General features: G+C 45.8%; 1 protein-coding gene and 1 long non-coding RNA gene across 6 annotated transcripts; one reads left to right on the plus strand and one right to left on the minus strand.

Annotated features, from left to right (window-relative positions):
* Window positions 1-98: 98 nt before the first annotated feature.
* irf2b (interferon regulatory factor 2b) lies at window positions 99-21448 on the minus strand. Of its 5 annotated transcripts, XM_015345698.2 has the most exons (10): window positions 20133-21146; window positions 19970-20038; window positions 12643-12735; window positions 10714-10813; window positions 8704-8880; window positions 7409-7452; window positions 6635-6731; window positions 5710-5874; window positions 4488-4531; window positions 99-2128 (listed from the first exon to the last, which is right to left on the minus strand). In XM_015345698.2, exons 2-10 carry the CDS (start codon window positions 19973-19975, stop codon window positions 1814-1816), a joined length of 1041 nt encoding a protein of 346 aa, XP_015201184.1. In that variant the 5' UTR covers window positions 19976-20038; window positions 20133-21146; the 3' UTR covers window positions 99-1813. The 5 variants fall into 5 exon arrangements, with proteins under 5 accessions (XP_015201184.1, XP_006630159.1, XP_015201185.1 ...); XM_006630096.3 differs by lacking the exons at window positions 19970-20038; window positions 20133-21146 and adding an exon at window positions 21178-21448; XM_015345699.2 differs by lacking the exon at window positions 19970-20038.
* Window positions 21449-21553: 105 nt separating this feature from the next.
* On the plus strand, window positions 21554-22130 carry LOC138241010 (uncharacterized). Its single transcript, XR_011190199.1, has 2 exons — window positions 21554-21836; window positions 21932-22130. It is a non-coding gene; the product is annotated as an uncharacterized lncRNA (long non-coding RNA).
* Window positions 22131-24924: the final 2794 nt, after the last annotated feature.

Consider the following 24924-nt stretch of genomic DNA (forward strand, 5'->3'; position numbering starts at 1 on the left):
CTAGAACTTTGCTATTTACTGGTGGAAGACCCTGCTCCAGTCGAGTTTTAGAAAGAAAGTTTTTAAGAAGGAGAGAGAGGGAAGCGAAACACAACAGCAAGTGCTAAACAGATTAATTTATTAAGCAAATTAGCTATTTTATCAGCCAGTCTTGAATAAAGAGGGATCAGAGTGCTATCAAGGGGGATACATGATGGAGTGCCAAGGTAATGCTACTCTCCGCTTAATGAACCAGTAGTGCATCAGTTAACGTAAGAGCAGAGGATTCTGGGAACCACCTCCTCCCCCAGGAAGTACCTCCCTCCTTCTCTCCCTACACATAACGCATCAGTGGTGCTTCTGTTCATGCAATGGCGGAGGATTTCTGGATGTATCCTCACCCTTTTAATGAAAGCAGTACCAGCTCCCAGCTGTAAACACACAACATTTGACGGTACAGCTGGGGGCTGTATCTACAAAGACAGAAGCGTGGTAACTTCTGTAAAACAGGACTTCCTGGTTTTCAAGCATCACCTGACCAATCGCCTTCCAGCAACTGGTCAGGTGACTGAGGGTGGCGGGACATTTCCCCACCGTTTTCTGAGGAATGTAGTTCAGGCCAGAACTGTCATTTTGCATGTGCAAGGAATCCTCATAACTAACAGACCAACAACAAACAGACCACTGAACTTTTGCCTCCCTTGACTTCACAAATCTTTTCACAAAGACTCTTACATTAAATCAAAGCCTCCAGTGCACATTACTTGACTGTGCCTCCTGGTGACTTGTATGCTATCCAGTAGGAATCATCCATAGAGTCCTGGGTTAGTATCTTATTCAGCAGGCCAGCCAGCTCCTAGGCGAGGTAAAGGTAGACAAGCACCCCTGTACAGAGCCAATAAAGATGTCATTTTATAAATGATCCTAGAAAATCTTTAATAGTTGCATATTTATTGATCCACAGGATTAACAGCTGCTTATATGTGTGTATACATTAATATGCACACACACGCACGCACACACACATATATATTTATATCTACACGCTATCAGAGGCCTCACAATATCTGTACATCGTTGCAAAAAATTGTGAAGGAAATGTGCCACGCGAAGCAACACAATGTTGAAATTCCAAAATTAAAATCATAAAATTACATTTTTTTGGTAAAAAAGATAAAACATCTACTTAGAATTTATCTTGAATAAAATATTCCCTTTATAAAAATACAAAAGCTTGCTTCAGGAAAAGGCTTCAAGCAGTTTTTTTTTTTTGTGTGTGTGTGTGACTGCGTTAAATCACTTCTTCACCTGCCCTGTAAGGAGGGGTGGAGCCGAGCGATTCTGAACCGAGTACAGCCGCATTACGTTCTCTGCAGGGCCATGCGATGAGCAGAGGCCTCTGGGAAGCCTGAAAGTCCTGGGAGTGCCTTCGATACCACAAACGGCGCAGGCGCTTTCTGTAAGGTGCAGAAGCTGGACGCATTTAGGCCGATATCTCACTATGTACATATTCACAACAGAGAAACAACAAGCGCAGTTTGATGTACTGTAGTAGTTAGTAGTTCACAGTTTCTTCAGAAATCTGAGCTTCCCTCCCCTTCAGGTTTGCATTGGTCCTCTTGAGGATACATGCCCCGGCAGGCCGAAGGAGGGTGAAGAGTGGCATTCCTACGACCGGTGCTTCGGCCCCGAGCTCGCCCGGAGCTTCAGAGTCGGCGGGGGGGGCTCCTCGCCCGGTCGGATCAGGGCTGCGTGGCGCCGGCTCCCCCGGGCCCGTGCCTCCTGCTCCTGGAGCTCCTGGTTTCACGGCGTCGGTCCCCAGCCGAAGAGGCGCTCAGCAGGTCTTGACCGTGGACTTGGAGACGTCCGAGGTCTTCATGATGACGCTGGCCCGCGTCTCGTGGCCGGGCCGGCTGCTGGAGGCCGCGGGCAGGGCGGGGGGCGGGATGGCCTGAGACAGGGCCGCCCACGGGCTGTTGGTGTAGGCGATCAGGGGCGACTCCTCCCGGCTGCTGATGACCTTGAAGTTGGCCTTCCCCGACGTCACGAAGGTGGCCATGCTGGGGAGCTGGCAGGTGGTGGCCTTCGCGCCCGCGCCGATGAAGAGCGGCTTCCCCTCCGCCGGCGCCGGCGGCCACAGCCGCGTGTCCTGTCGGGCAGAGCAGCGGGCGTTAGCGAGGAGCGCCAGGACAGAGAGCCCGCCTTTCCATACGGGCGCAACCAAGTGCGCAGGAGCTTAACGTAGGCCAAAAGCTGAATTCGGCTTAACCGTATCCCTCTTAAATTTCACACCAGGTGAAGATTCAAAATCTACAGCCAAAGCATGGATTCGTTGGATGAATTCTGTATCGTGTTTGGACTTTACGTCACAACCGATGGTTTCACGCTGTTGCGCTGCATGTCTGCGGTTTGCCAAGGGAGCTTGGCTCCAATTTATAGAGCGACGCCAACCCTCCAGGAGTCTCCCGTCCCACTTCCTTTAACAAAGCAGCGCTGGGCGAATGAGCATGAAACCAGAAACGGCTACATTAATGAGCTAGAACTTCGATGAATGAAGTAGAGTGGAGATGAAGTATACACACACATCTCTAGTGGAACAGCACACACCCATGCACACAGTATGGGAGAAAGCCAGCCCTGCAGTGAATGGTTCACCAACACAGTGGAATTTAAAACAACCACAGACCTCCACCCACACTCGTCATCCCATTTCCCCTTTCAATTTGTCCGTCTCGGGTATCACAAAGACTCAATTAATGGTGCATTTTCTGCAGATGGAGAAAATCAAATACAAACACAGCTTGTGTAGTGCTGGTTTCTTCTGCGTGCACGTGTTTTAGCACTGTTCACAGTGTGAGCTATCCCGAGTTTTGCTGTCTAACTTGATCTGCCTCGTGAGCAGTATAAACCTCTTACAAACATACACTTTCCTCTGGTTTTCAGTCACCCGTTTGTCTCCCTGAGCTCCCAGGTTTGAACTGGATGTCAAGTCTCAACCAGGGTGTTGAAGATAAGATGACAAAGCATTCCTGATTCCCAGCTTTCTCTAAAGACAAGGCCTGTTTTGAGTACACCTGTTTTTAGCTCACTGTAAGGCCTGATGTGAATCTACAGGCTGTCTGACAAAAAAGCAGCCAAGAATCAGCAGTTCAGTGAGCCCCGGATATATGACACAGCCAGCCATAGTCCAGAAGGAGAAGATACGCAGAAGTTCATGTCAAAGCTGGTGTCCCTCCCTCAGATATCAGAGAGGTCATGGGGTTACACATTAACCTCTCCAACTATGCTTGCGGTTCAGTTTTTTAGACTGCAGTGAACATTAACTGTTCTAATGACACTCAGATTCACAGCAGTGTGTAAAATATCTACTCTGCACTAGCAAAAGAGGGAAATCACTGTCCCATTAGACAGGGGTTTCCAATCCTGGTCCTGTCTGTTACTCAGTTCATCTGTTAACTGAATAAGAGGATTCATTTGAACTGTTTTTAGTGACTAAACATGTAGGAGGTTGCTTTTTAACTGTTGCAATTCAGAAGTAAAATAAAATCCCTAACATTGGAGTTGAAAAAAAAAACTTCCAATCAAACAACTTCAATTAAGGCTTTAATTAAGTAGTTCAACTGAGCTGGAATAAAAACTCACAGGTGTGGGCCAGCAGGACAGGAGTGCCAATTTGCCCCAGCCATAAGACAAATCAATGATTTTCAAGTGTTTCAATATGACTAATGTTAGATATTTCCTGCCTTTTCCTGTGTTTTGTACAACATGTTATGTTTGGTATACAAAGCAGAAGGGGAAAAAAATGCAACCTTCAATTTTGAAGGTTTTAAATCCCTTTCTGTATTCCACAGCCTTTCAAAATAACCTAGTACAAAACTGCTATTCTAACAATCGATACAAGGGGCTTATTATTGTGTATGGATTAAGTGTAAGACTTTGTGAAAAATAGCACTGATGATGTTGATGTGATAGCACAACATACAATTGCCAAGAATGGTCAGTTTTATGTTCTGCACTTTTATTACACAGCCTTGTACAGCATGTTTCTCTTCAGGTTGAAAGCAAGTCTTTGCAATTATCTTTAAGAACTAATGTTTGGAGCTAATATCATTTTAGAGCGTTGCAAACCCCAAATAATTTATTTATTGTACTCCTGAGCTGCTGCTATTGAAAGGACAAGATGTCCATAAGTAAGCAATCAATTAAGTCTGTATGCAGAAGCCCTGACCAGAATTAGTGAGCAAAGCCAATTGAGTAGGCACATAAAATGAACCAGAAATGTTGGGGGTCAACTGGTTTCTCACAAACTGTATCAAAATATATCTGACATACACTTCAAAGTACAGTGTGCCACCTTCAAACTGGCCCAATTAGCATTCTTATTTGAGTGCCACAGCTATGCAGATGAAAAACGGCTGATTTTAAACACGCCCATTCGCAAACACACTGCTGTTTACAGCCTGCAGCTGTGGATCTGTGAAAACAGTGACCATTACAGAGCTGCTTACCTTTTTAGTGTCTTCATCACTGTGCACACTGTCAGTATCGCTTTCTGTGGGGAGAACAGAAGAACAATGAAACTAGAAAAAAAAACTGCAGTCTCCAGTTTAGCAGGTTATGGCAGAATAACCTAAGAATGGAGAAGACAGGACTTCCTCTTTTGAAGAACAGAAAGAGAGAAACCAGCAGCCAAAAATTCTTCTTAACGTTAATAAAACAAACGGTTGTTTAAATCTTTGTTTTACCACGTCATGGAATTCGCTATTTGTAACTGTGTCAGTTATTTCAGCCGAGTTATTTAAAACTCCAGTCCCTGAATGTAATTCTCACACCTAAACCACATTCTCCACTGAGGAGAGAACACATGAGGTTATTTTGAGGATGATTATTTTGAATGTATAAATTCTGAAATTCAGCACTCACAGAGGTTAATAACTTTGTTATGCTGGAAACTGGTAGCTTTTCAAATAAAGATACTAGAAATGTATTTTAAAAATACATTTTATAATGTTCAGACCCAACAACTTAAGACAAGTTACCCCCTAAAATCTGAAGTGTCTGGCTTAAATCGGAGTACAGTATGTTCATTCCTCTTACAATAGTGCTGACACAGCAAATCCCTGACCATCTGACCATCACTGATCACAGTACCGAGTACAGATCATATCAGGTAGTTTGCCTGAGAAATGTACTTCCCAGCTTGTAAACACAATTTTCCAGATGTATGTTTTTCTGACTCCACAAAACATTTTAAATTTTTAGATTCTGCTCAGAGAAACTGGAACATCTTTTACGTATGACGCACATTTGTAAAGCATGGCCTTTCTTTTCTTTCTTCCTGGTGAAGAGACACAGGCACTGCACCGTCTGCCGCGCAGAAATATGTCTCTTTAAAAGAGGAAGAGGCGGCACAGACTTCCAACTTCTCTACTGCGGGCTTACTTAAGAGATGCAATGACTAGCTCTCTTCAGACCTGTGCCAGTGTGTGTGGAGATGAAAACAACGCAGAACAGCTACCCAGATAATGCTGAACAGGTAAAGGAATAGGGGTATCAAATATTAACACATGGTGTTCACCACAAGCAATTAAAAAATGCCTCGAGCTTCAGCTCACAATAATGACCTGCTTCACTGTGGGGGTTAAAATGCTCCAGTTAACACCTCCACGTCGATTCCAGCGAGAGAATCCCTCAGTGTAACGTGATGCCCCCTTACTTCTTACTACTGACCTCCATAGGAAGACACGGGCGAGATCTGCAGCGGGTAGGCGTGGCTGGAGCTCACGGACTGGTCTTCGTTCTCCGTGGTCACCTCGATGACCTGGCACACGTCCGGGGGGTTGCTGATGATCAGCTGCTCCTCCAGGTGACTGCGGGGCAGTGCGCTCTGGGGCTCTTCAATTAAAAGGGTTTTGGGGGAGTAGGGTTAAGGTGAGAGTTGAATGAAACGTGAAAGCCCCATTGCCCTTGCTGCGATTTTTAGGAAAGGAAAAGCAATTTCACTGAGAAATGCATTCCTACTGTCTCTCCCATCACCCTCTCCCCATCCCCCAAACCCCCCTGGGTGGTCACTGATCCCTCCCTCCCCGAACACTGGGGACCCTAAAAATCCCCATCCGACAGTGGTGTTTAGAGATGGGGTTTGCCAGTGCTCCCCGTTTTCTCCAACAGTCCCTCCTCCGCTCACAGGGCCTCGCGACACCAAGAGGGACAACAAGGCCCTTCTTCTAACACTGCGAGTGCCACCCGTAATATTCATTTATTGATCAGATGTACTTTTCCTGCCTAAATTAGGCTGCTCTGTGCGCCATAAAATGCACTTTTTTTTCTTTTCAACCTCCCTGGAAGCTCCTAGATGTAAGGCCAACCGAGGAAATACCCAAGAATAAAACACAGCATATGTAATACTGTCCTCCTCACTCATATTAACCTCACTTTTTGCTTGCGGAGAGCAAAAATAAAGCTCTTGACCTTGCTGTCCCCACACACTGGGAGGGGACTGTATACATACTGTACGTGACGGTCAGGGGGCCACAGCAACAACACACGGCCCATTTTCACCCAGCTCAGTTCCTGCTCTCCTTCGTGTGCGATTCCCAAGCCACCTGGAGGTGACCGGCGGCGGCTGTGGGCGCGAGGGCGCCAGCAGTCTCACCGGTGAGGCCTACGACAGTGCTGTCCACCAGCTCCTCCACCTTCAGGGCCACGGCGGCCGTGTTGGGGTCCTCGGAGGCGGGCACGAGCTCCTCCACCTGCGGACGCGCGCGCGCGCGAGAGAGAGAGAGAGAGAGAGGGGGCGCCCGTTCAGAGCCTTCACAGGGCCCGCGGGGAGACTCGCTCCCCCCCCCCACGCGTCGGCCGTCCGCCGGCAGGATCAGAGCCCTCTCCCCGACGCAAAGACGCCCGCGGGGATACAGCCGCGAACGGCCTTGTCTGCCGCGCCGGGAGGGCTCGTACTGGTCGGCCCCGACAAGCGCCGTTTTATACCTCACTGTCCCCAACTGCCAGAGGCCTTCCCGCCCGGACCGCTGCTCAACTCGTGATCCAGGCCCGTCAGGAACGCAAACCCACATGACAGGAGGTTTCTGTTATCGAGCCGCACTAGACTCAGCCGTACAGGGGGGGGAAAAAACAAACTTTTTCCTTGTCTACATGCTGTGACTGCTGATAACGGGAATAAATGGAGCAATTGTGGAGGACTGTGGTGGCAGCTGTTTCGCACAGCGAGCTCACACTCAGAAATTTCATTCCATCTCAGGCTAATGGCTCCTCAGACGCTGCTCTCTTAAGACACAGCAAATGAAGCTCGGATCATGCTCGCAATCATTCCCGAGGAAAGGGAACTGGGCCCCGTCCTCTACCCTGTACAGTACATGCTTCAAGCACACATTCGGAGACAAAATCAGCTCTCCCACACGCAGTTGATTACCTTTATTCTTTTGGGCTTTTCTTCTTTTTCAGTTTTTTTCTTTCCTGAAAGAAAAGGCGACAGTAGTAACAACGGGAAGAGAAGATGCCAGCGGATGAACCAGACCCCAACCCAAACGACATCAGACGGCAAATGGAAACCATCTGGATAAAGTGGGGCTTTTAAGATCTTTTTCCTTCCTTTCTTCTTCTCAACAAAAGAGGTACTTCACTACCAGCTCAAATGGTGTCACTTCAGAACATAAAATATACAATAAAAATATCAAAACTAAAAGTTTTGAAATACAAACTGCAGATTTGTCCAAAAACACACAATCGAGAACCAAGAAAAATGTAACATGTAAGGTTGAGCTTGTGTGTCTACCATTACATTTGTCCCGTGGTGCCCTCCGTGCACAACATGTTACAAACATCCTTTAATCCTCACTTAGTGAACAAAAGACTGCGTTTCAGATCACGCTGTTCGTAGAGTGTATATTTAGTAAACATCAAAGCAGGAAAAGAAGTCGATATGTGGTGCTGTTCGGCTGGAAACAAGACAGTCCAGACTCAGCATGGAAATACAAACCACAGTGAAAGCCACAGGACATTACACTGAGCCGGCGGTTCTGTGCCCATCACAGGAAGTGCCTGGCACCCCTGTCCATGGCACTGCGCTCTTTGCCAAGGTGAAGGCCTACAAGACTGAATGAGAATGCCACCAAGGCTTGTAACGCGATTACTACACAGCTGTGTATCTGCTTTGCTTCAGGCAACACTGTTTATATTGTTTCCATGGCAAATCAAATTATCCGGGCCCTGACTCTGTTTATTTAAGTCTCACAAACACTGAAAGCCTGGGCCACATCCCGTACCTGCTCAGCACTTTCTTAATGGGTTAACGCTGTAACGAGCTTCAGCAATAATAAACAAGCTTTAAACTGTAAGGTCTACCGTGGATTAAAACAACAAACCTACCAAAACCGACCCCTCCGTCACCTTTGTCTGCAAGACTCAAAGAAAGATTACTTCTGGATGCACCACAAAGAGCACAAAACTCTTCCTATGTTTACACAGCAACTGCTGATGCAATCTCCTGTATTTCTATAGAAACTGAAACCTTGTTTGGACTGGAAGTTAAAAGCCAGGAGCTGACCTTAACAACAACTCCAAGACAAATACGCCTGCACTCCCGTACTAAAGGAGAACATTTCCTACCTTCTGAAAAGAAGGAGCGCTTCTGTCTCCGTTTTTCAATGTCTACAGCTCCGCGTTACAGAATTGAATTCAGCTAAAGATGGATGAATGACGGGTCACCTTTCTTTGTGGGTCTTTCAGTCGGTGACAACATTTTGTAGACCCTGAAGGCATTGCTCCCCTTCTTAATGCTCTTGTCCTTGACCTCCTCGATGTCAGGCAGGGAATTCATCGCACACCGGAAGTTGGCTTTCCATGTCTTTGGGTCTGGTTTGTCCACTCCGGGTTGATATTTCCCTAAAGAGGTCACACAGTAGGAATTACATTCATTCCAGTTGCTCGTAGGAGAGGTCAGGCCCCTGTTCCCTGAAAGGTGGAGACTTTACAGCCCGCAGGTTACAGATATTCATTTTCTAATGTGTTCTACAGCCCTCTCTGTGTATCTCTGCTATGAGCTCTTAGATTTATCCATTTATGTTTTTCGAGGGATAATAACATAAAAACAAGAACACCGACTACCCCTGACAAACAGCATCTGAAAACCCTTCTTCAAGCTGTTTGCCAGGATGCACTGTATTCAGAAAACAAGGCAGCACTTTTTTTTACCCCTGTGTGGTTTACCCCTATAGGTAAAGGTAAAAGTCCTTCATGAATCACAGAGGAGCCAGAAGCCAGTGTTGTTTCTCCAGTACAGAACTCTGCTATTCTGGATACCAGGCCACAAGAGGCCAATTGATCTCCCTGCAATGGTGGATCTCTGCTTCCATCATGCAGACTGGTGGTCACTGAGACAATGAAGGGGTATAACACCTCACTCATTGCAGGGTGTGCGATGGGAGTCTTGAACCTACAACCCTCACGTAACAGGGCCACCACCATTCTGAGCTCTTCCCTACAGGCCAGCAGCTGTGTCTTAATTCAGCACTGGGCCTGGATGAAATCAAACCTTAAACCCACCTGGAAATCACAGATTATTTTTTTCTATCGCAAATGGAAATCTAAATTCAGTTCTTTACAGTGGCTTTATCCCGCTTCTTGCAACAGAGTCTTCTTGTTTCTATTGAATGGAAACTCACTGCCAAGGACTGTTCTATTTTCTTAATCAAGCCCTGCCAGTAAATCGGGCTGAAGCTTAGATTTAACTGGGCCTCAGAACGAGGGGTTCACCCTGTCAGTCGCCGAGACCTCCACTCTTCCCTCAGCTGGCAAGGAAAGTCAGGAGTCCTGCCACCACGTCCAGTACACTCCTGCCGATTCTTTCCCAGAGCCTCGTGCGTTTGCCCTCTCTACTTGTGGTGTTTGTGGACACCTCTGTGTGCCTCCCAGAGGACATCTCTCTACCACCTGAGGGCATTACGTAGACAAGAGCGCTTTGGGCATTTTCAGTACTAATATATTTTTTATCCCTTTCTGCTCCATCCATCCATTATCCATCATCACAGACATTTATTCCTACTGAGGATCACATGGTCCCAGAACCTCCCCTGGACTGGAATCACAGGGCACACAGCTCGGACTGCACCCCTGTGAGGGTGACTAATCCCCACACACACGAAAGCCCTCCATGTGCACCCCGAGCCCAAGCGTAGTGAGACATCAGAGCTAATACCTCACATCATTCAGCCAAGGCATTTTGACCACAATTGCAGAAGTCTTCTATACTTCCTTTCACAACGCGACATCACACAACTCATTACAACGTAGTCTACAATGAAGGGCTACGTAAAAAAGCTAACATTTATGCAAGAATACTACCATTCAGTTTTTCTACTCAGAGACGATAACAAAGGGCGGGTTGCGAGGTCATATTTTGCTGAAGATCAAGGCTAGGTCTCACAATCCCAGAACTAGAAATGGAAAATGTCAATTACCAGCAGCCTCATCCTACCCTAGAGGACAACGCTATTTACAGGTCTCATCACACTGCTGAGCACCGCACGCGAACCAATCGAGGGGGAGACTCTGCACTCACATTTCACTTGGTAATGGCTCAGAGAAGAAAACAAGCTGCTTTCAGCCATCTGGCAGTGACTTCCTTCCTCGCACCCTGAGAAACAGATCCGCCCGTCTGTCTTACCCTACAGCCAGTTAACCAGCACGCCACACTCTTCCACGCCTTCAGGCCTTTACCTGTATGAATGGCCCAGTTTCTAAATAAAGGGGCGTCTTTCTCCACATCCCACCCATGCCGAGCTGCATGCATCCATGGAATCTGGAAAATCTTCTTGTCCTGTTAGTGAAGCACACGGAGGACAACTTGTTATTTGGGTTTAAAGTTCACCCCCATCCAGCCCTGTCACTACAGTATCCCCTTGCACTTACACAGCCCTTCCTCTCACAGATGATCCTAAAGTGCTGTTAACTGGGGGAGCGCCCCCCGCCCCCCATCCTTTGGCTCAGCGCAGCCCCTTCCAGGCTGACGCAAGGGCAGCTACACAGGAGCTGCACAGCAGAGCCGGGGGTAGCAGAGGGAGACGTTGAGGGGGGGGGGACTTTCGGAAGGGCAGACTGGACAAGCCCAGAGTGGAATTCTGCCCGGACAGACTGGGACCCTGAATGGCATCTCCTACAGCACAGTGTCCCCAGCCACCCTACTGAGGTTTCGTTTGGGAGCCTCTGGTCCGGCGCCCCCTCCCGCTGCGCCGTCAACGCTTACGGCAGCAACTGCAGCCTTCCGCGAAGGGCCTCTCGCCCCGGGACTGTCTGGTCGCAGCCCCGTGTGGCTCCTGAGATCCGCTGATCGGGGTGGACGCACTGCTTGCCTTGTTTCGATTCGAGCTCCCTGCTTCCGTTTCGCCCCCCTTCGGACCGCACAACACAAGAGTACACCCACAAGGGCACCCGTGTCACCCCTTAACAGCAAGAACCCCAAATAAAGAGACCGCGGTATGCGCAGGAGGCCTGTGCTACCGACTGGACTGAGTTGGTGTCCTCTCTCTTCCCTCCGAACACTAAAGCAGCTCTCCAGCTCTGGCGTTTGTCAGTGGAGTTTTCCCTGCTTCGCACTCTGCCTCCATTAAGACAGCGCCGCACAGGGCTGTGGAGGACAGAAAGATTCGACGATAAACCTGAATCTGGAGCTTAATCCAGATCCTAGAACATTTCTGTCAGCCAAAAATACACCGAGACCAAAATAATTACTGAGAGGAGGGGAGCAGATGCCGCAAACATCTTGGGTATTTCAAGCAACGGGAGTGTTATTCAGTAAAGCTGATCTCTTTGCTTTCTGCAGGTACAGTACAAGAATAGGAACGAGGTCTTAACAGCCTTGAGTCAACACTAAATACAATCAGGGTCCAGGCTTTTATCAAACAATCATTAAATGGCATTTCTGTTCTGGCCAAGAAGAATACACAAAAGTTAATAGTAATGCAGCAATCAGGAACTTGAACAGCTTGTTTTAAAGTCAAGCAGCACGTGGAAAGTTCTTCAGCAAGTTTCTCCAAAATCACAGGCTGAAATCTGAACTCATGGCCTTTCGGCTAGTTTTACTGGTTTATGGAACGAGCACGTCTTAAATAAACAGACCCACATTCAACACATTTTAAATGCAAATGCTATTCATCTCTGGGAAGGATTTATGAATGACTGCAGCATACTCCTGTTCCTAGCTCTGGGATAACTACAAGGTGAATTTAGTAGCCTAGAAAGCCTGACTTCATGTTAGTAAACTCATACTGGGGCAGGCCAGTCCCAGGGAGATTTAAATAGAGCTACTGTATGTGCAGCAGTGCCTCTGGCCTCCAGGACGCTCATTGCGATGCGGCGTCATGCAAATATAAACTGAAACCAGCGGCGGTAGCGCTGAAACAGGACCTTGAGCCGGAGCCTGCTGCTGTGACGGGAGCCTCAGGCGGAGCTTCTGTGCTAAACGCCGGAATCTGGAAAACGCCAATCCTGTCCGTTTAACCCCCTTCCGAAATTCCCGGGTGGGAAGGAGGCTGGTCACCGCGCACCCATCACGCGCGCGCCGACACGCTTTCACCTCTGGTTTCCGCCCGCGCGGGAAACTAGGCCGCTGGCGGGGGGGCGCCTGCTCCCGTCTCCGGCCTCACTCACCCTGTTCAGCCACTTCAGTCCCGGGATTTTACTGGAGTTGATCTGCTCTTCCAGCCACGGCCTCATCCGCATTCTTTCGACTGGCATGGTACCCTGCGGGGGAGGGAGAGAGAGAGAGAGAGAGCGTTACCCTGCGCCGCTGACAAGCAGGCCCACAGGCCGCGGCGGGGCAGGAAGAGATCACGACCCATCTGGGAAGCTGACTGCAGGGACGGAGACGCGGCCTTTCGGGGATGAGAGGCGTCTTTCTCATCCCTCACGCAGTCAACGGGCAACTCTCAGGAAGAGGTTGTGTCCACACTGTTTACATTAGACTCCATCCCCACGCTTTCAGTGCCCACCCGACTCCTTAAGAACATCTCCTGTATTTCTCAGCGTTTACAACTACTACATTCATGCCGAGAAGAAGATATTTTAAGAGTGGAAAGTTTAGGCAAATCATTTTTTTCGTCATCCTTTCAAAGCCGAGTGAGCTGACCTTTTATCTTCTGGACTTCGAACAGTCGCTCTGTTCATGACAGCCATAAACAGGCCCCATTTACTGGTGTTCGGCTAGGACAGAAACCCCAGCCTTGTAAACCGCGCAGATGTCAACAGTCTTGAAACGCAAGACAGTCTTCAGTTATTTACAGAAATACCACAACAGTGAGAACACCGCGTTCCCAGGTACGGGCAAGAAAAAGCCACAAGTGTTGTAGCACTTCTGCAATGGAACACGAAGCAAGAACAGCAGTGTGCACAAACTGTACTAAAACATGCCTTCGGGCACAAAGAAATCTATCAAAATGATATTCACTGATTCTGTAAATTATTTGTGGTGATCATGGCCCTGTGGTTCTTTTTCCCCCCACAGATTTACAGATTCACAGTCCATTCCAGAAACCTCCCCTGATCTCTGTCCACTCTGACCCATGTCTGGGACCCTCGGACCCACAGCCCTCAGCCCTGGGAGTTGAAAATGACCGTGAGTCTGCAGTTGCTCCATTAAAATTAAGTATGTCTGCATTCAAGAGCATTTTACTTCAACAAAAGCACTGTATGAATAATTGAACAAATAATGGCATAACGGTGCTCAGAAATCATGTGTAAAAAAATTAAAACCCACTATGGGACCTCCTCCTAATTTTCCTGGAAAACACACCACTGAAAAACACAAAGCAAACGTTCCTCGTAAGAAACCACACTAAACACCACAGGAGCAGTAAGTAATGGCAAACAGCACATCTAAGATTTATACTCTTGCTCTGAGCCTGATCAGTCCTATTACCCCTGTCTCTGGAAAGACTTTGCACAGCCTTTTAAATAGATGGCTGGAAAGGGGCTCTTTTTGGCTACAAGAACTTCCTTTTTTTAGATTAACGACACAGAAACTCCATTAAATCCATCAGAACTAAGGAAACCACTGTCACATTGAGGAACAGCGAAAGAATATCTGACTTCCAGCACACCTCCTCTACCGGCCAGGCAAAATGAAGCACTCTGGAATGGTTTACTTACGAAACGGGACCGTGTGTCTGCAGTCATTAATCATGAAAATTACACCAACAGCTTATCAACAGGTTTCAGTCTCATGCTGGGGCTGACTTTAGGATGCATTGTTCATCGTTTCTAACATTTCTTACTAAATCAATTTACAGCTTAAAGGTAAAGAGGTTGAACTAGCTTTCAATATAAAGTAGAGTACATTTTAAAACCAATTTGCACAGTAATGCGATTCAAGTTTTACAATTTCCATAACAATGAAAGCAGGACACCAACAGAAGTTGACAAGCCGTACTAAACTTAATACAAATTTATAGAAACTCTCCTTTTTCCTTTTCAAACACATTACTCCAATCACCAATAGACTTCTTTATCCTTCATTCTAAAATCTAAAACATGTCCGGTCTCTCTCTTCACATCCAGTTCATAAGCAGATTCTCCTTGTTTATCTTCAGACCACGTTAGTAACAGCATCTCTTGTTATTGGGCCAGGAAGAGAAAGTCAGGAGTGCTGAATGTCAGTACAGCAGGAGTATAACTGGCTGTCCTGAAGGTGGGTGCTGAAAGATTTCTATATTGGAAGACATGCCTCTCGCAATGTGTAGAGTATCCACACTCAGATTGAAGTATCAAGCCAATGCCACACACTGCCAGCCCCCAAGAAAACATGTATTTAAATACACAACCCATTGTACATTAAATTATGTAATAATGCCAACATTAATATTTTTTGTTAATTTATTATGATTATTCCTTGCATTTTGTCATCATGTCCCTTCTCATTCAGTGTCCTGTCCTTCCCACGAACTCCACTGTAAAATCAAAAATAATCTGCACAGCTGGCACCTACACTTCGCCAGTGACACCAGGACTTCCACAGCAGTCCTCTGACCAGCTCCGCAGTGGCACAAGGGAGAGAGAAGGACAAGGCGCGATCACCTCCACACAGGGGCACGGGGGCTCTTCTGCACTTGCAAAAGCACCAGCTGCTTTCCTACCCAGACATCCTGCTCGTAGAAAACGAAACTCCAGATGCGAGCACCCCAGGCTGCATCCCGCACCTGTGGAAAGTGTCCGCGAACAGATGCAGTGTGCTGTTCCTGTACAACCATCGTGACTGCAATCGCCCTCCACACAGATGCACACAGCGACACTGTGTCGCTTCTGCACGGCCCCAGAAAGCAGAAGGACAGAGGGCTGGACAACTCCGGCGACCTTCCTGACCGCACTGAGCAGCGCTCGCCCAAAGACGCGTGTCTAATTCCAGCCCCTCGATTTGAATCCCCACAATCATCTCTGGAACGCCTCGGAGGCTGGACACAGATCTGTCTTCATCCGCTGCTCTGAACAGTGAGCGGGTGAGGTGGGCCAGTTCAGTCCATCACCTTTCCCTGTTAGTAGGAAGGCTGGGACACTGCATAACAAAGGAACATGATGACAAAGAGCAGACATTCTTAATTTATAATGTTCCCAGATTCCGCTTTGCTTTATTGTGACTGTGAGAAGATGAGGAGGAACAAAAATTCAGACTCAGGTGGTTTATTGCAATATTTACTATTCACTTGCTAGTGGAACATTTCTCTGGGTCAAAGTCCATCAGTCTTAACCGATGCAGCCAATGACCAAAAACATATCAGAGCAGATTTAACTAGGGGTAATGGTGTCTTGAATTTTGTCTCTTTTCTGGCTACCTGGGTAAATGTCTCCTTGGGCATCTAAGACAGGAGGCCGAGGTCATTCCACCCATCCAGTTCATTTTCTATGGGTTTCGGCTTCAACAACATGGTTGGGAAGCTTGTTCCATGCTCCATCAACTCTATGTGTAAGGATGTTCCTCCTGTACTCAGTTTAAATAAAATTCCATGTAGTGTCCACTTACAGTACGTCCTCTGATTTGTTTATAAAGAGCAGACAGTTTCAAGACCCTGGCACTAAACTGCATACAAGGTTAATATTTGATCATAATGGCTGACCTGCTATTATATTCAGAAAACACCATAAAAGATCAGCCTGCCATAGAAATGCAGTCAGTTGTGCAAGGAAAAAACAAAAAGACACGAAACCTATCTCTCCTGTGGTTCCAGACAGGAATTTGATCAACAGAACTTTGATTTTCAGAAATGAATAAAGCTCTAAAATATGTTACGTTATCATTAGTTTTATTATAATCTAGTTATTATTGTATTTTTATTGTAAACTTACTTATCTCATCAAAGATACATTAAAAGACAAAAAACTCTTGGCAAAATCTCAATTAACAAGATACTGACTGAGATACCTCAGAAGGAATTTTAAAAACCCACCCTGCACAAGGAAATGTTTATGTTTACATAACAACATGAAAATAATTTCAAGCAACGCAAAATGTCACACGCTGCACAATCAAAATGTTACGTTAGTAGCTATTATACTGCACAGAGCCACTCTGAATCTAATCACAAAATGTAATCACTAAATTTAAACTTGTTAAAGAGCAAGGGTTTCCTAGTGGAGTCCTGTTGGGATTTGCTAAGCAGTAAAGTGCAACTGATACAGTTCTGTGAGGGAAAGCGCTGGAATTATTTAACCAGGGTTCTCCGAGATGAACTTCCTACAACTTCCCAGACCCAGGCACCATTCAATGACATCAGTGAGAGAGATGCTCCATTCCTCCAATCAGTGCTAGCTCTCATGTCAGTCGCTATGGAGCTTGCAGAGAGTCAGAAGACGACAGAGACCCTAATGGAGGAGCTCGGCCTCCTTTCTCCATTCTTCCCCTACAGTTCAGGAGTTGTCACTGAGAACCATGAGGCAAAACAGAAAAAACTGTGATTCCAAATAGGGCTGGGCGATATGGCCAAAAACATCACGACAAGAAATTTCATATCAGTCGATATCGATAATTATCACAATAACTGTCAAATCATTATTTCTTTCAAGTTTAAAGGCAGATTTTTTCTCCTGAGTGAAAGTTGAAGAAACCAGACAGTTAACTGGTAAATTAAACAACTTTTTATTTTAAGAACACAACAAACACTTGCCAAACAGCAGAAACCTTAAACAAATCTGTCAGCTGCCCGGTCTGCAACACACACGCGCACTCGCGCAGTATTTTGTGTGCATGCGCATATCTTGAGCAAAGCGTAAACATATATATCGAACATTCATCGCACTTTTGTTAAAATTATATCGAGGAAAATTATATCGCGATAATTATCATTATCAAATTACCGCCCAGCTCTAACTCCAAATCTTTGGCCTCAGAACTCTAAAACCTTTAATTTATCAGGGAAAGCAAATAAAAGGAATATGTTTTGCCCCTCCTCTGTTTTCACAAATTTTAGAACATTTTTTTTCTAGACGCATTCTACGGAATATATTGCAGGAATTGTTTTTTTAGAGAATTCACAACTTTATTATTTATTAAGAGAACATGATAGCACAATAATAGAAATATTTTTTAAATAAACAGTAAAATTCAACACACCACAAAGTTAATATCTCTTGATTTAAGAGTTGCCATTTGTGTGTGTGCGTGGTTGGCGAGTGTAAATGTTTGAGATTTGAAACTTGCTCGTTTTGCACACCACACCTGCTTGTCTTCTGCAAATGTGAAAAAAATGAACTCACTTTTAAATAAGACACTCACACCGAAATCGAATTCCAGTGGCATTTATGTGAAGATATGGACTTCAATGAAATGTGAGCCACAATCTCCAAACCAAAGCCAGAACTGGGGCTGGGTTTTTTACAAGCACCACATAAGAGCACTGCAATGGAGCTCAAACCTTGAATGCTGGCTTGTCAGAAGTGCATCCAAAATGAAGCAGTTTCTTTCCCACCATGTGAAAGTAAATGACAGAAACTGAGGAAAAAATAACATCCCTTATTTCATTTCTGCATGCCGACAATTTTCTATCTCATGACTAAAAGGCTATTATTTTTAGGAATCACCGTGTGGGGGTCATACTGAATGAAGCTCAGAAAAGATGGTCTCAGGTACAAGTACAAGTACAAGTGGTATCTGGTGGAAGACAACAGAAGAGCATCGATCTCCACATTCACTGGATGGCCATGGGTTACATTCCTCCTAAAGGATGCCATGCTACATTAAAACATTGTAAACATTAACAACCTCCTGCTTGGCAACTGCATGAGCATTATTTTTTCATAGGTAATATTATTTCACGATGAACACTTAATCCCTCCATAACGCCATCGTGTTCGTTAGTGACACTCCGGATCACGTTGGTCACTATTAAAACTGCAATTTCAGCTTGATTCTGAAACACTTCAAAGGTTCTGTAATTAGAAGCACACACACACAGCTTTCGGCCTAAATGTACTGCCTTTTGAAAATGTCAGAGGCACCTGAAACCGCAGTTATATTTGAATCTTTCACTTACTGTACACACAGTCTCAGAGAATTTAATATTTTTTTTGAAAGTCCCAGAGGGTTACATTTATCTGAAGGGAAACCTAATGATAAACTTGGAAAACTGCCAAGTTAAAAAAACGTATTTTTGCCTTGCAATTCACAAATAAAAAAAGCCAGCTATTTTTCAAGTTACTGTTCCACCACACACTAGGTAATTTAATTGGTCAGATTTATTTTGCCAGGTGGTCAGATTATATCCTACAGTTAACTTTAACCCTTGACATTAAACACACACACATCTCATTATTGTTGTTTGGAATTCCAGAGCAAAACAACTAAAATAAAACAACTTCTTACGGACAAAGCGAAAAAACTGCTTCTCTTATAAGGAAATAAACTGAAATGAGTAGCCTACCAACCAGAAACCCCAAAATATGCTATTGTGACCTCATTTAAGAGTCAAAAACTAAACACTAACAAGCTTGGAGAGCATTAAAGCTACAGAAACATCTACGTTCTCCTGTACTCTCTGAAAAGACCTACTTCTTCCTCAATATACAGCAGTCTGATTTAATCTGTGAACACTTCTCTCTCGATGTGGCAAGCAGACACAGACACTGATACGTACCATTTAAGTGCTATATAAACATTTGCCAGTTGATGATTAAATGTAACCCACAATGAGGGATACACACATCTGATTTCCATCTTACCCCCGTGTGAGATAGTACTGGTCTCAGAGATTTCAATCTAATATCTAAATGCTTTCAAGGCATGTGCAAGTAGATTATTCAGCCCCCAATGTGCAGCAGAGCAGATATGGTAACAACAGTCACAATTAGAAGAAACTTAGTCACCCAGAAGCAGATAAGAGCGAACACATAAATGTCTTCTCTAATTTGGGCTCCTCAAAATGAATAATGCTAACCTGAAATCTAAGCGATTACCACACAGCATGTCCCCCTAAATCACAAACAGTTGCCCTATAGCTAGAAGTCTTGTACACTATGACCAAGCTGGATTACAGTGTGCTTCAGAAGACAGAGATCCTACATCTTTAGGAGGTGCCCCTGGGACGTTTAATCAGGAATGACAGCACAGGGAGGATACATACTTTAGCTATGCTGTCACACCTTCAAGAACTTTTAAGAAACTGCATCTGCAACATGAGAAAGAAATTCTCTACTGAGCGATTGCTTCACCTTTAAAAAAAAAACAGGGATGTGGGAGTTGAACCTGATCAGCTTTTTTTTATATATCTAGGAATCTGCTTTTAGGTGTACATTTTTTAGTTATTAACACAGCGTCGATCCAAGGAAGACAAAACACAAACCAACTAAAACCACAGATCGTGATCAAGTCTTTATTCAAACGTCAGTATTTAACCCCCTTTTAGAATAAAGACAACTGTGTTTAAAATGTGCATTCTGTCAAATTAAAACTTCATCCCAAGGCAAGTTCTTTTTCTAGGAAAACAAGCGCCTATACCTGCATATCTGCCTCGTTCACATGGGAGTTAACCTACGACCACAGCGATGCCTTCGTTCACTGCAACGTCTGCAAGAAAAACACGGGCTATGTATCCAAAGCAGCACGCCTCGAATTCAACCCTTTTTTTTTCCAAGCACTGTTAACAGCGGTTCAAACTTACGTAGAGGGCGGCATGTGTTGACGGAACCGAGGCCCGAAGAGGACACCTGCTGTGCAACTTGGGTTGCCTGTCGTATGACTTGGCAGACTACAATGTATCGATAGGCTTACGCCTGTGCGGCACATGGGGGCACGGCGGCGGCGGCCTCTCACGCCAAGCCCCGGCCGGAGCGCCCCGCCGTTGGCTGCGCCGCCTGTCACTTCAGCGGCGGCGAGCCCAGCGTGCACCGTCACCGCTCGCCGCAGCCGGGGAGGGGGGAGAGGAGAGGAGGAAACCGAGAGAAAGCCCGATTAAAGCGACAAGTTACGGAGCCCCAAGCCTGCCGACAGCACGGCACCCAGCCTCGGGAGGCCCGACACCAGCCACGGCGCTGCGGCGTCTCGCCCAGCAAGTCCGATATAGGGTTTCCCCCCGAATAAAAACAGCCGTACCCATACCGTAAAAAAAATACAACCACTTTCACGTAACTAAAATAAAAAATGCGTACAGTATGCTTCTGGGCATGTGGAGAAATGTCATTTTAAAACATAAACCGCACATTTAGCTTCTTGCAGCTCACGACACTGATCTTACTACTGCAGCCTAGATAAAAGATATGCCATCCGTAACCGACCGCCCTAAACTCTCTTACGAAACGTACCCTCTCGCAAACACGAAACGTTTTTTTTTATTTTATTTCGACAAAAGCCATCAATATCACCCCTACACGATTGTTGGCATTATTAGCAGGCTGGTGTGGTACGACGTTACACGTTTTGCCAATCGTTATCGGGCACGTTATTATTTCAAGACGAGCACGTATTCCTCGCTGGAGCGCGTCATACTGTACACTGACAGCTGTGCAAGTTCAAGTTGTGTACTCGGAGATAATCGGTCTCTCAATCCAAAAGTGAAATTAAACCTCAGTCCCTCTCCCAACTTCACATGCTCCGAACATCCCTGATCTGATTGTCTATCATTTTTGCGACAGGACTTCCTGTTTATATCAAGAAGGAAACATAATTCTTAATAAATAAAAAAAAACATATACAAGAACCATCATTACCTGATTTCTCTTTTTTTAAAAAAAACACCCCGCCTGCTCGCTTTCTGACCCAGTCCAAACCTTAAAGGTCCTTCCCCCGGGGCCGAAAAGTTTGTCGTGAAAGTTTGCGGCGCTCAGTAACAAAACTAAAACTTAACTCGGGGCCGCTTTCAGTGTCCAGATCGAAAGCAAAACAAGTAGAGGAAACAGCGAGCTGCCTGGAAATCCCCTCCCGGACTGTTTGTTTCGCCTTCGCCTGAACCTTTAGAGGGCGTCGTGCAGAAGCGAGCCGAGGAGCTGCGAAGTCAGAGGCGCCCCCTCATTGGTGCACGGCGGCGCTGTCATCATTTCTCGGAAACTGAAATTTCATTTTCGCTTCCCCTCCGGCCCGGCTGGCGTGTGCGCAGCGCGCCGGGGAAGGAGGCGAGCAAGCCCGGCGGTGTGGCAGGAAACTCGCCATCGCCGTGCCTCCCGGGGCGCCCCGCCTTGCGCACTCTTGAGCGGGCCTGGCGCTACAAAGTGCCGGTTTGTAGCTGGTGGCCGTCTCCAGATTGCGCGCTGCCTGGGCGAACAGCGCTTTTGAAAAGGGGGGCGGTGGCCCCGGCCGGCCGGCCGGCCGCTCTCGGGAGTTGCTTGTTGAGGCGGACACGTCGTTTTGTTTACCGGAGTATTTTGTGACGGTGCGGGTGTGCGCGCACACACACACACGCTGCGTGTTTGTCAGTCGCTTTTCTTTTATTTTTTTTTTCTCTCCCACTTTTAATTGTCCATAAAGGCGCTGCAGGACCGGACCCCCTTTGTGCTCCGAGCCCGACGTCCAGTTAAATATTTACAGAGGCAGAGGGACAGACGCACGCAAAGCTGGTTTCGCAATCGGCTTGCCTTCAGCGGCAGAGGTGCGGGTCCCGGCGTTAACGCACAGCAGGCAGTCGGAAGCCACGGTGTAAAACATTAAAACGGAAGGGGAAAAAAAAGAGAGAAGAAAAACCCGTGGCTTCAGCGAGTTGAGAGGGTGGAAGTTGTGTTACACGTGCTTACGACCATGGCTACGCGGGGCTGCGTTATTGGGGCTCGTTTTCAGACGCTGCCTTTCCTTGATCAAAGGTCAGCTGTTACTGTAGGTCTGCAGACCCCTCCTCCAACCTTAAGAATGACAGAGCCGCTGGTTGTTCGGAGCTTTATTATCATTGTATGTATATATAATATAGTAACAGCAAAAAAATCATAATAATCCAAATAGGGGAAAGAAATCATCAGAATAATGACGTAGTTATATGTATTGCCTTCCGGGTTTAAAACTGCATGCCCTGACAACATTGCCTGGAGTCTGTTAACTGTTTAATAAACTCATACAGATTACAGGGACTTTGGAACTTTTTCTCTTCAGATCCTGAGACGACTGATGTTTTTCCTTCCTGTTCTGAGAGAGGTGCAGATGAACACCTTATCCGACACAGTTCTGTCATTTACAGAGGAATGAAATGTGTGTTGCGATGGTTTGTTGATTGCTCTTTTTTTTTTTGGGGGGGGGGGGTGTTCTTATTTTAATAACAAGAATAAGGCATGAAATTTTATTTAAACTGTACCACCCACATAACTAGGTCTTCCCTGAATTCCTCTCTCTCTCTCTATGGGATTTTGTGATAATGCCTTGGGGATTCTCCTTGGTAGTGTCCCGTTGTTTTCTCTGTTCTGAGAACATCACTCTAGGAATATTCTGCGTGCAGCATTTTGTGGGTCCGCATGTACAGTATGTGTGAAATAAGCTGGGCCCCCATGAGTGGAAACTGCAATAAAAATGCAATTAATCCGTTAAGGGCTCCAGATGGACATTGTGTCATAACTTGTTTTTCCTCGGAGTGGCCCTGCGACAGTGTATTACCTGGAGTTGCTAATCGTGGCTTTTCCATAAAACGTGTATGACCGCATACGGCATGTGTTCTGTAGGGTCCGTGCCCCCACCCTTAATCAACCCAGACAAATTGTAGTGACATCTGCCAACGTTGTCAAACAAAGAGGATACAAAGGCATCAGGTTAACAAGGAATAAGGTCACTTCTTTTGGGCTCTTGGGACACCAGTCAGTTCCATGGTGTCCCGTGACTATCGATCTATCAGATGGAGATTCAGGTTGCGTGGAAGCAGGGTGCCCAGATGCCCCTGGGGCTGTAATTCAGTTGGAAGGTGTGGGATGAAGTGGTTAGAAAGTGGAGGCCCGTTGAGCAGCAGTTGCAGGGGGCTTGTGGGTAGTGCTCGACCGAACATTTCCAATCATTTCTGAGGCTATTCCGAGGCAAGTGGCAGTGTGGGCAAAGGATGTTCTTAATTGAACAGATTAGCTGTTTAGGTGATCAGTAACTTACAGGTGTTCCCAGATGATACAAACAGGTGATCCGCTGTATAAAATAAACTGGAATGGGGCTCTCTAGGACCTGAGTTCTAGAGCTCTGGGCTAAAGAGGCTTTTTTAAAAACACTGTAACCTTATATAGTCTGTTGTCATCAAGCGACTTCTTTTTTCCATTACTAGCACAGGATTCAATGTTACTTCTGTGTCCCTTTCGTACATTATTTTTGTGTTCTAGTTGGCAAAACAAAAGTCTATAGTGTGCACTTCACCCTACAACAGTCAATACACTGGAGACTGACACATTACACAACTGTAAAGAATTGTAGCAGCAGCACTGTGTGAACATCCGAAAAACAAGAAGAGCCTGTTTGATAGTTTAAGGAAGTTCAACTTTATGGGATGTCTTGTATGTTACTATTTCAAACAGTCTGATGGTGCAAACATGCAAATGATAGTGCTTAATATAAATAGTAATTATGATTGTATAGTAATAGATTTGTACAATCGATCCTGATACTCTCAGAGTCTTTTTACATATAAACTTACATATACGTCTTTTACACACAAACAAGTTTATAAATGTAGCATTACAAGCCGTTTGTGTTTTACGATCGTATTTGATCACATTTGTGTAACATATTTTCTAAGTTTTGAAATCTGTCCCCTCTAAACATTTTTATATGAAACTGCAGACGTGCTTTGTATTTTCAAGAATCAAAAGACGTCGACAAAAAGTTTAATATTTTGCTCCTGAAAAAGTCCGGAAAGTAACCCTTAAAAACCTGGCCCCCAGTGAATCCATATTAAAATCCCATCTCACTGAATTGTTGAACAGCACTATATCCTGAATTTTAGTGTAAGAAATAAATGTGTATGTATAGTGATTGTTATCTAATGGATTCGGGTGTAACCACATGAATGTTAGAGTTCTAAGGGAAAACAGCGCAGCAATCTCCCTGTTCCAAGCCGATTCTTGTTCTCCAGTCATGCTCTGGCCTTATCAGTGTGGCAGGCTTGGTCGTACAATAATGTTTTCTACCACCGAAGAATTCGCCTGGGTTTCTAAAGTCAGGAAGGGGCGAGGACTGAGGTGGGACAGGTTTTACAACCAGGAGCAATAAGGGTGTAAAGCCTGCCTCGCTTGCCTGAGCTTTCAGGGTTCAAGGTGTTCCGCAGCCGGATTGTGAAATGCGCGAATCGCACTTTGTTCCTGCCGTACCTGTCGGAGCGATGAATCAGTTACGTGTGCCGTCGTAAACACCAAGGCCAGCATACCGCTTGCGCTTTCTTCACGAAAAACCCACGTGTGAGGGAGCTCAAAGCACAGTGAGTGTTGTTATTTTACCTGACTGACACTTTTATAAAATAGAAACTTGGATATGTTCCTGTTCATACAGCTGGGCATTTGACTGAAGCATTC

Source organism: Lepisosteus oculatus, chromosome 1, assembly GCF_040954835.1.
Source record: "Lepisosteus oculatus isolate fLepOcu1 chromosome 1, fLepOcu1.hap2, whole genome shotgun sequence".
NCBI lineage: Eukaryota > Metazoa > Chordata > Actinopteri > Semionotiformes > Lepisosteidae > Lepisosteus > Lepisosteus oculatus.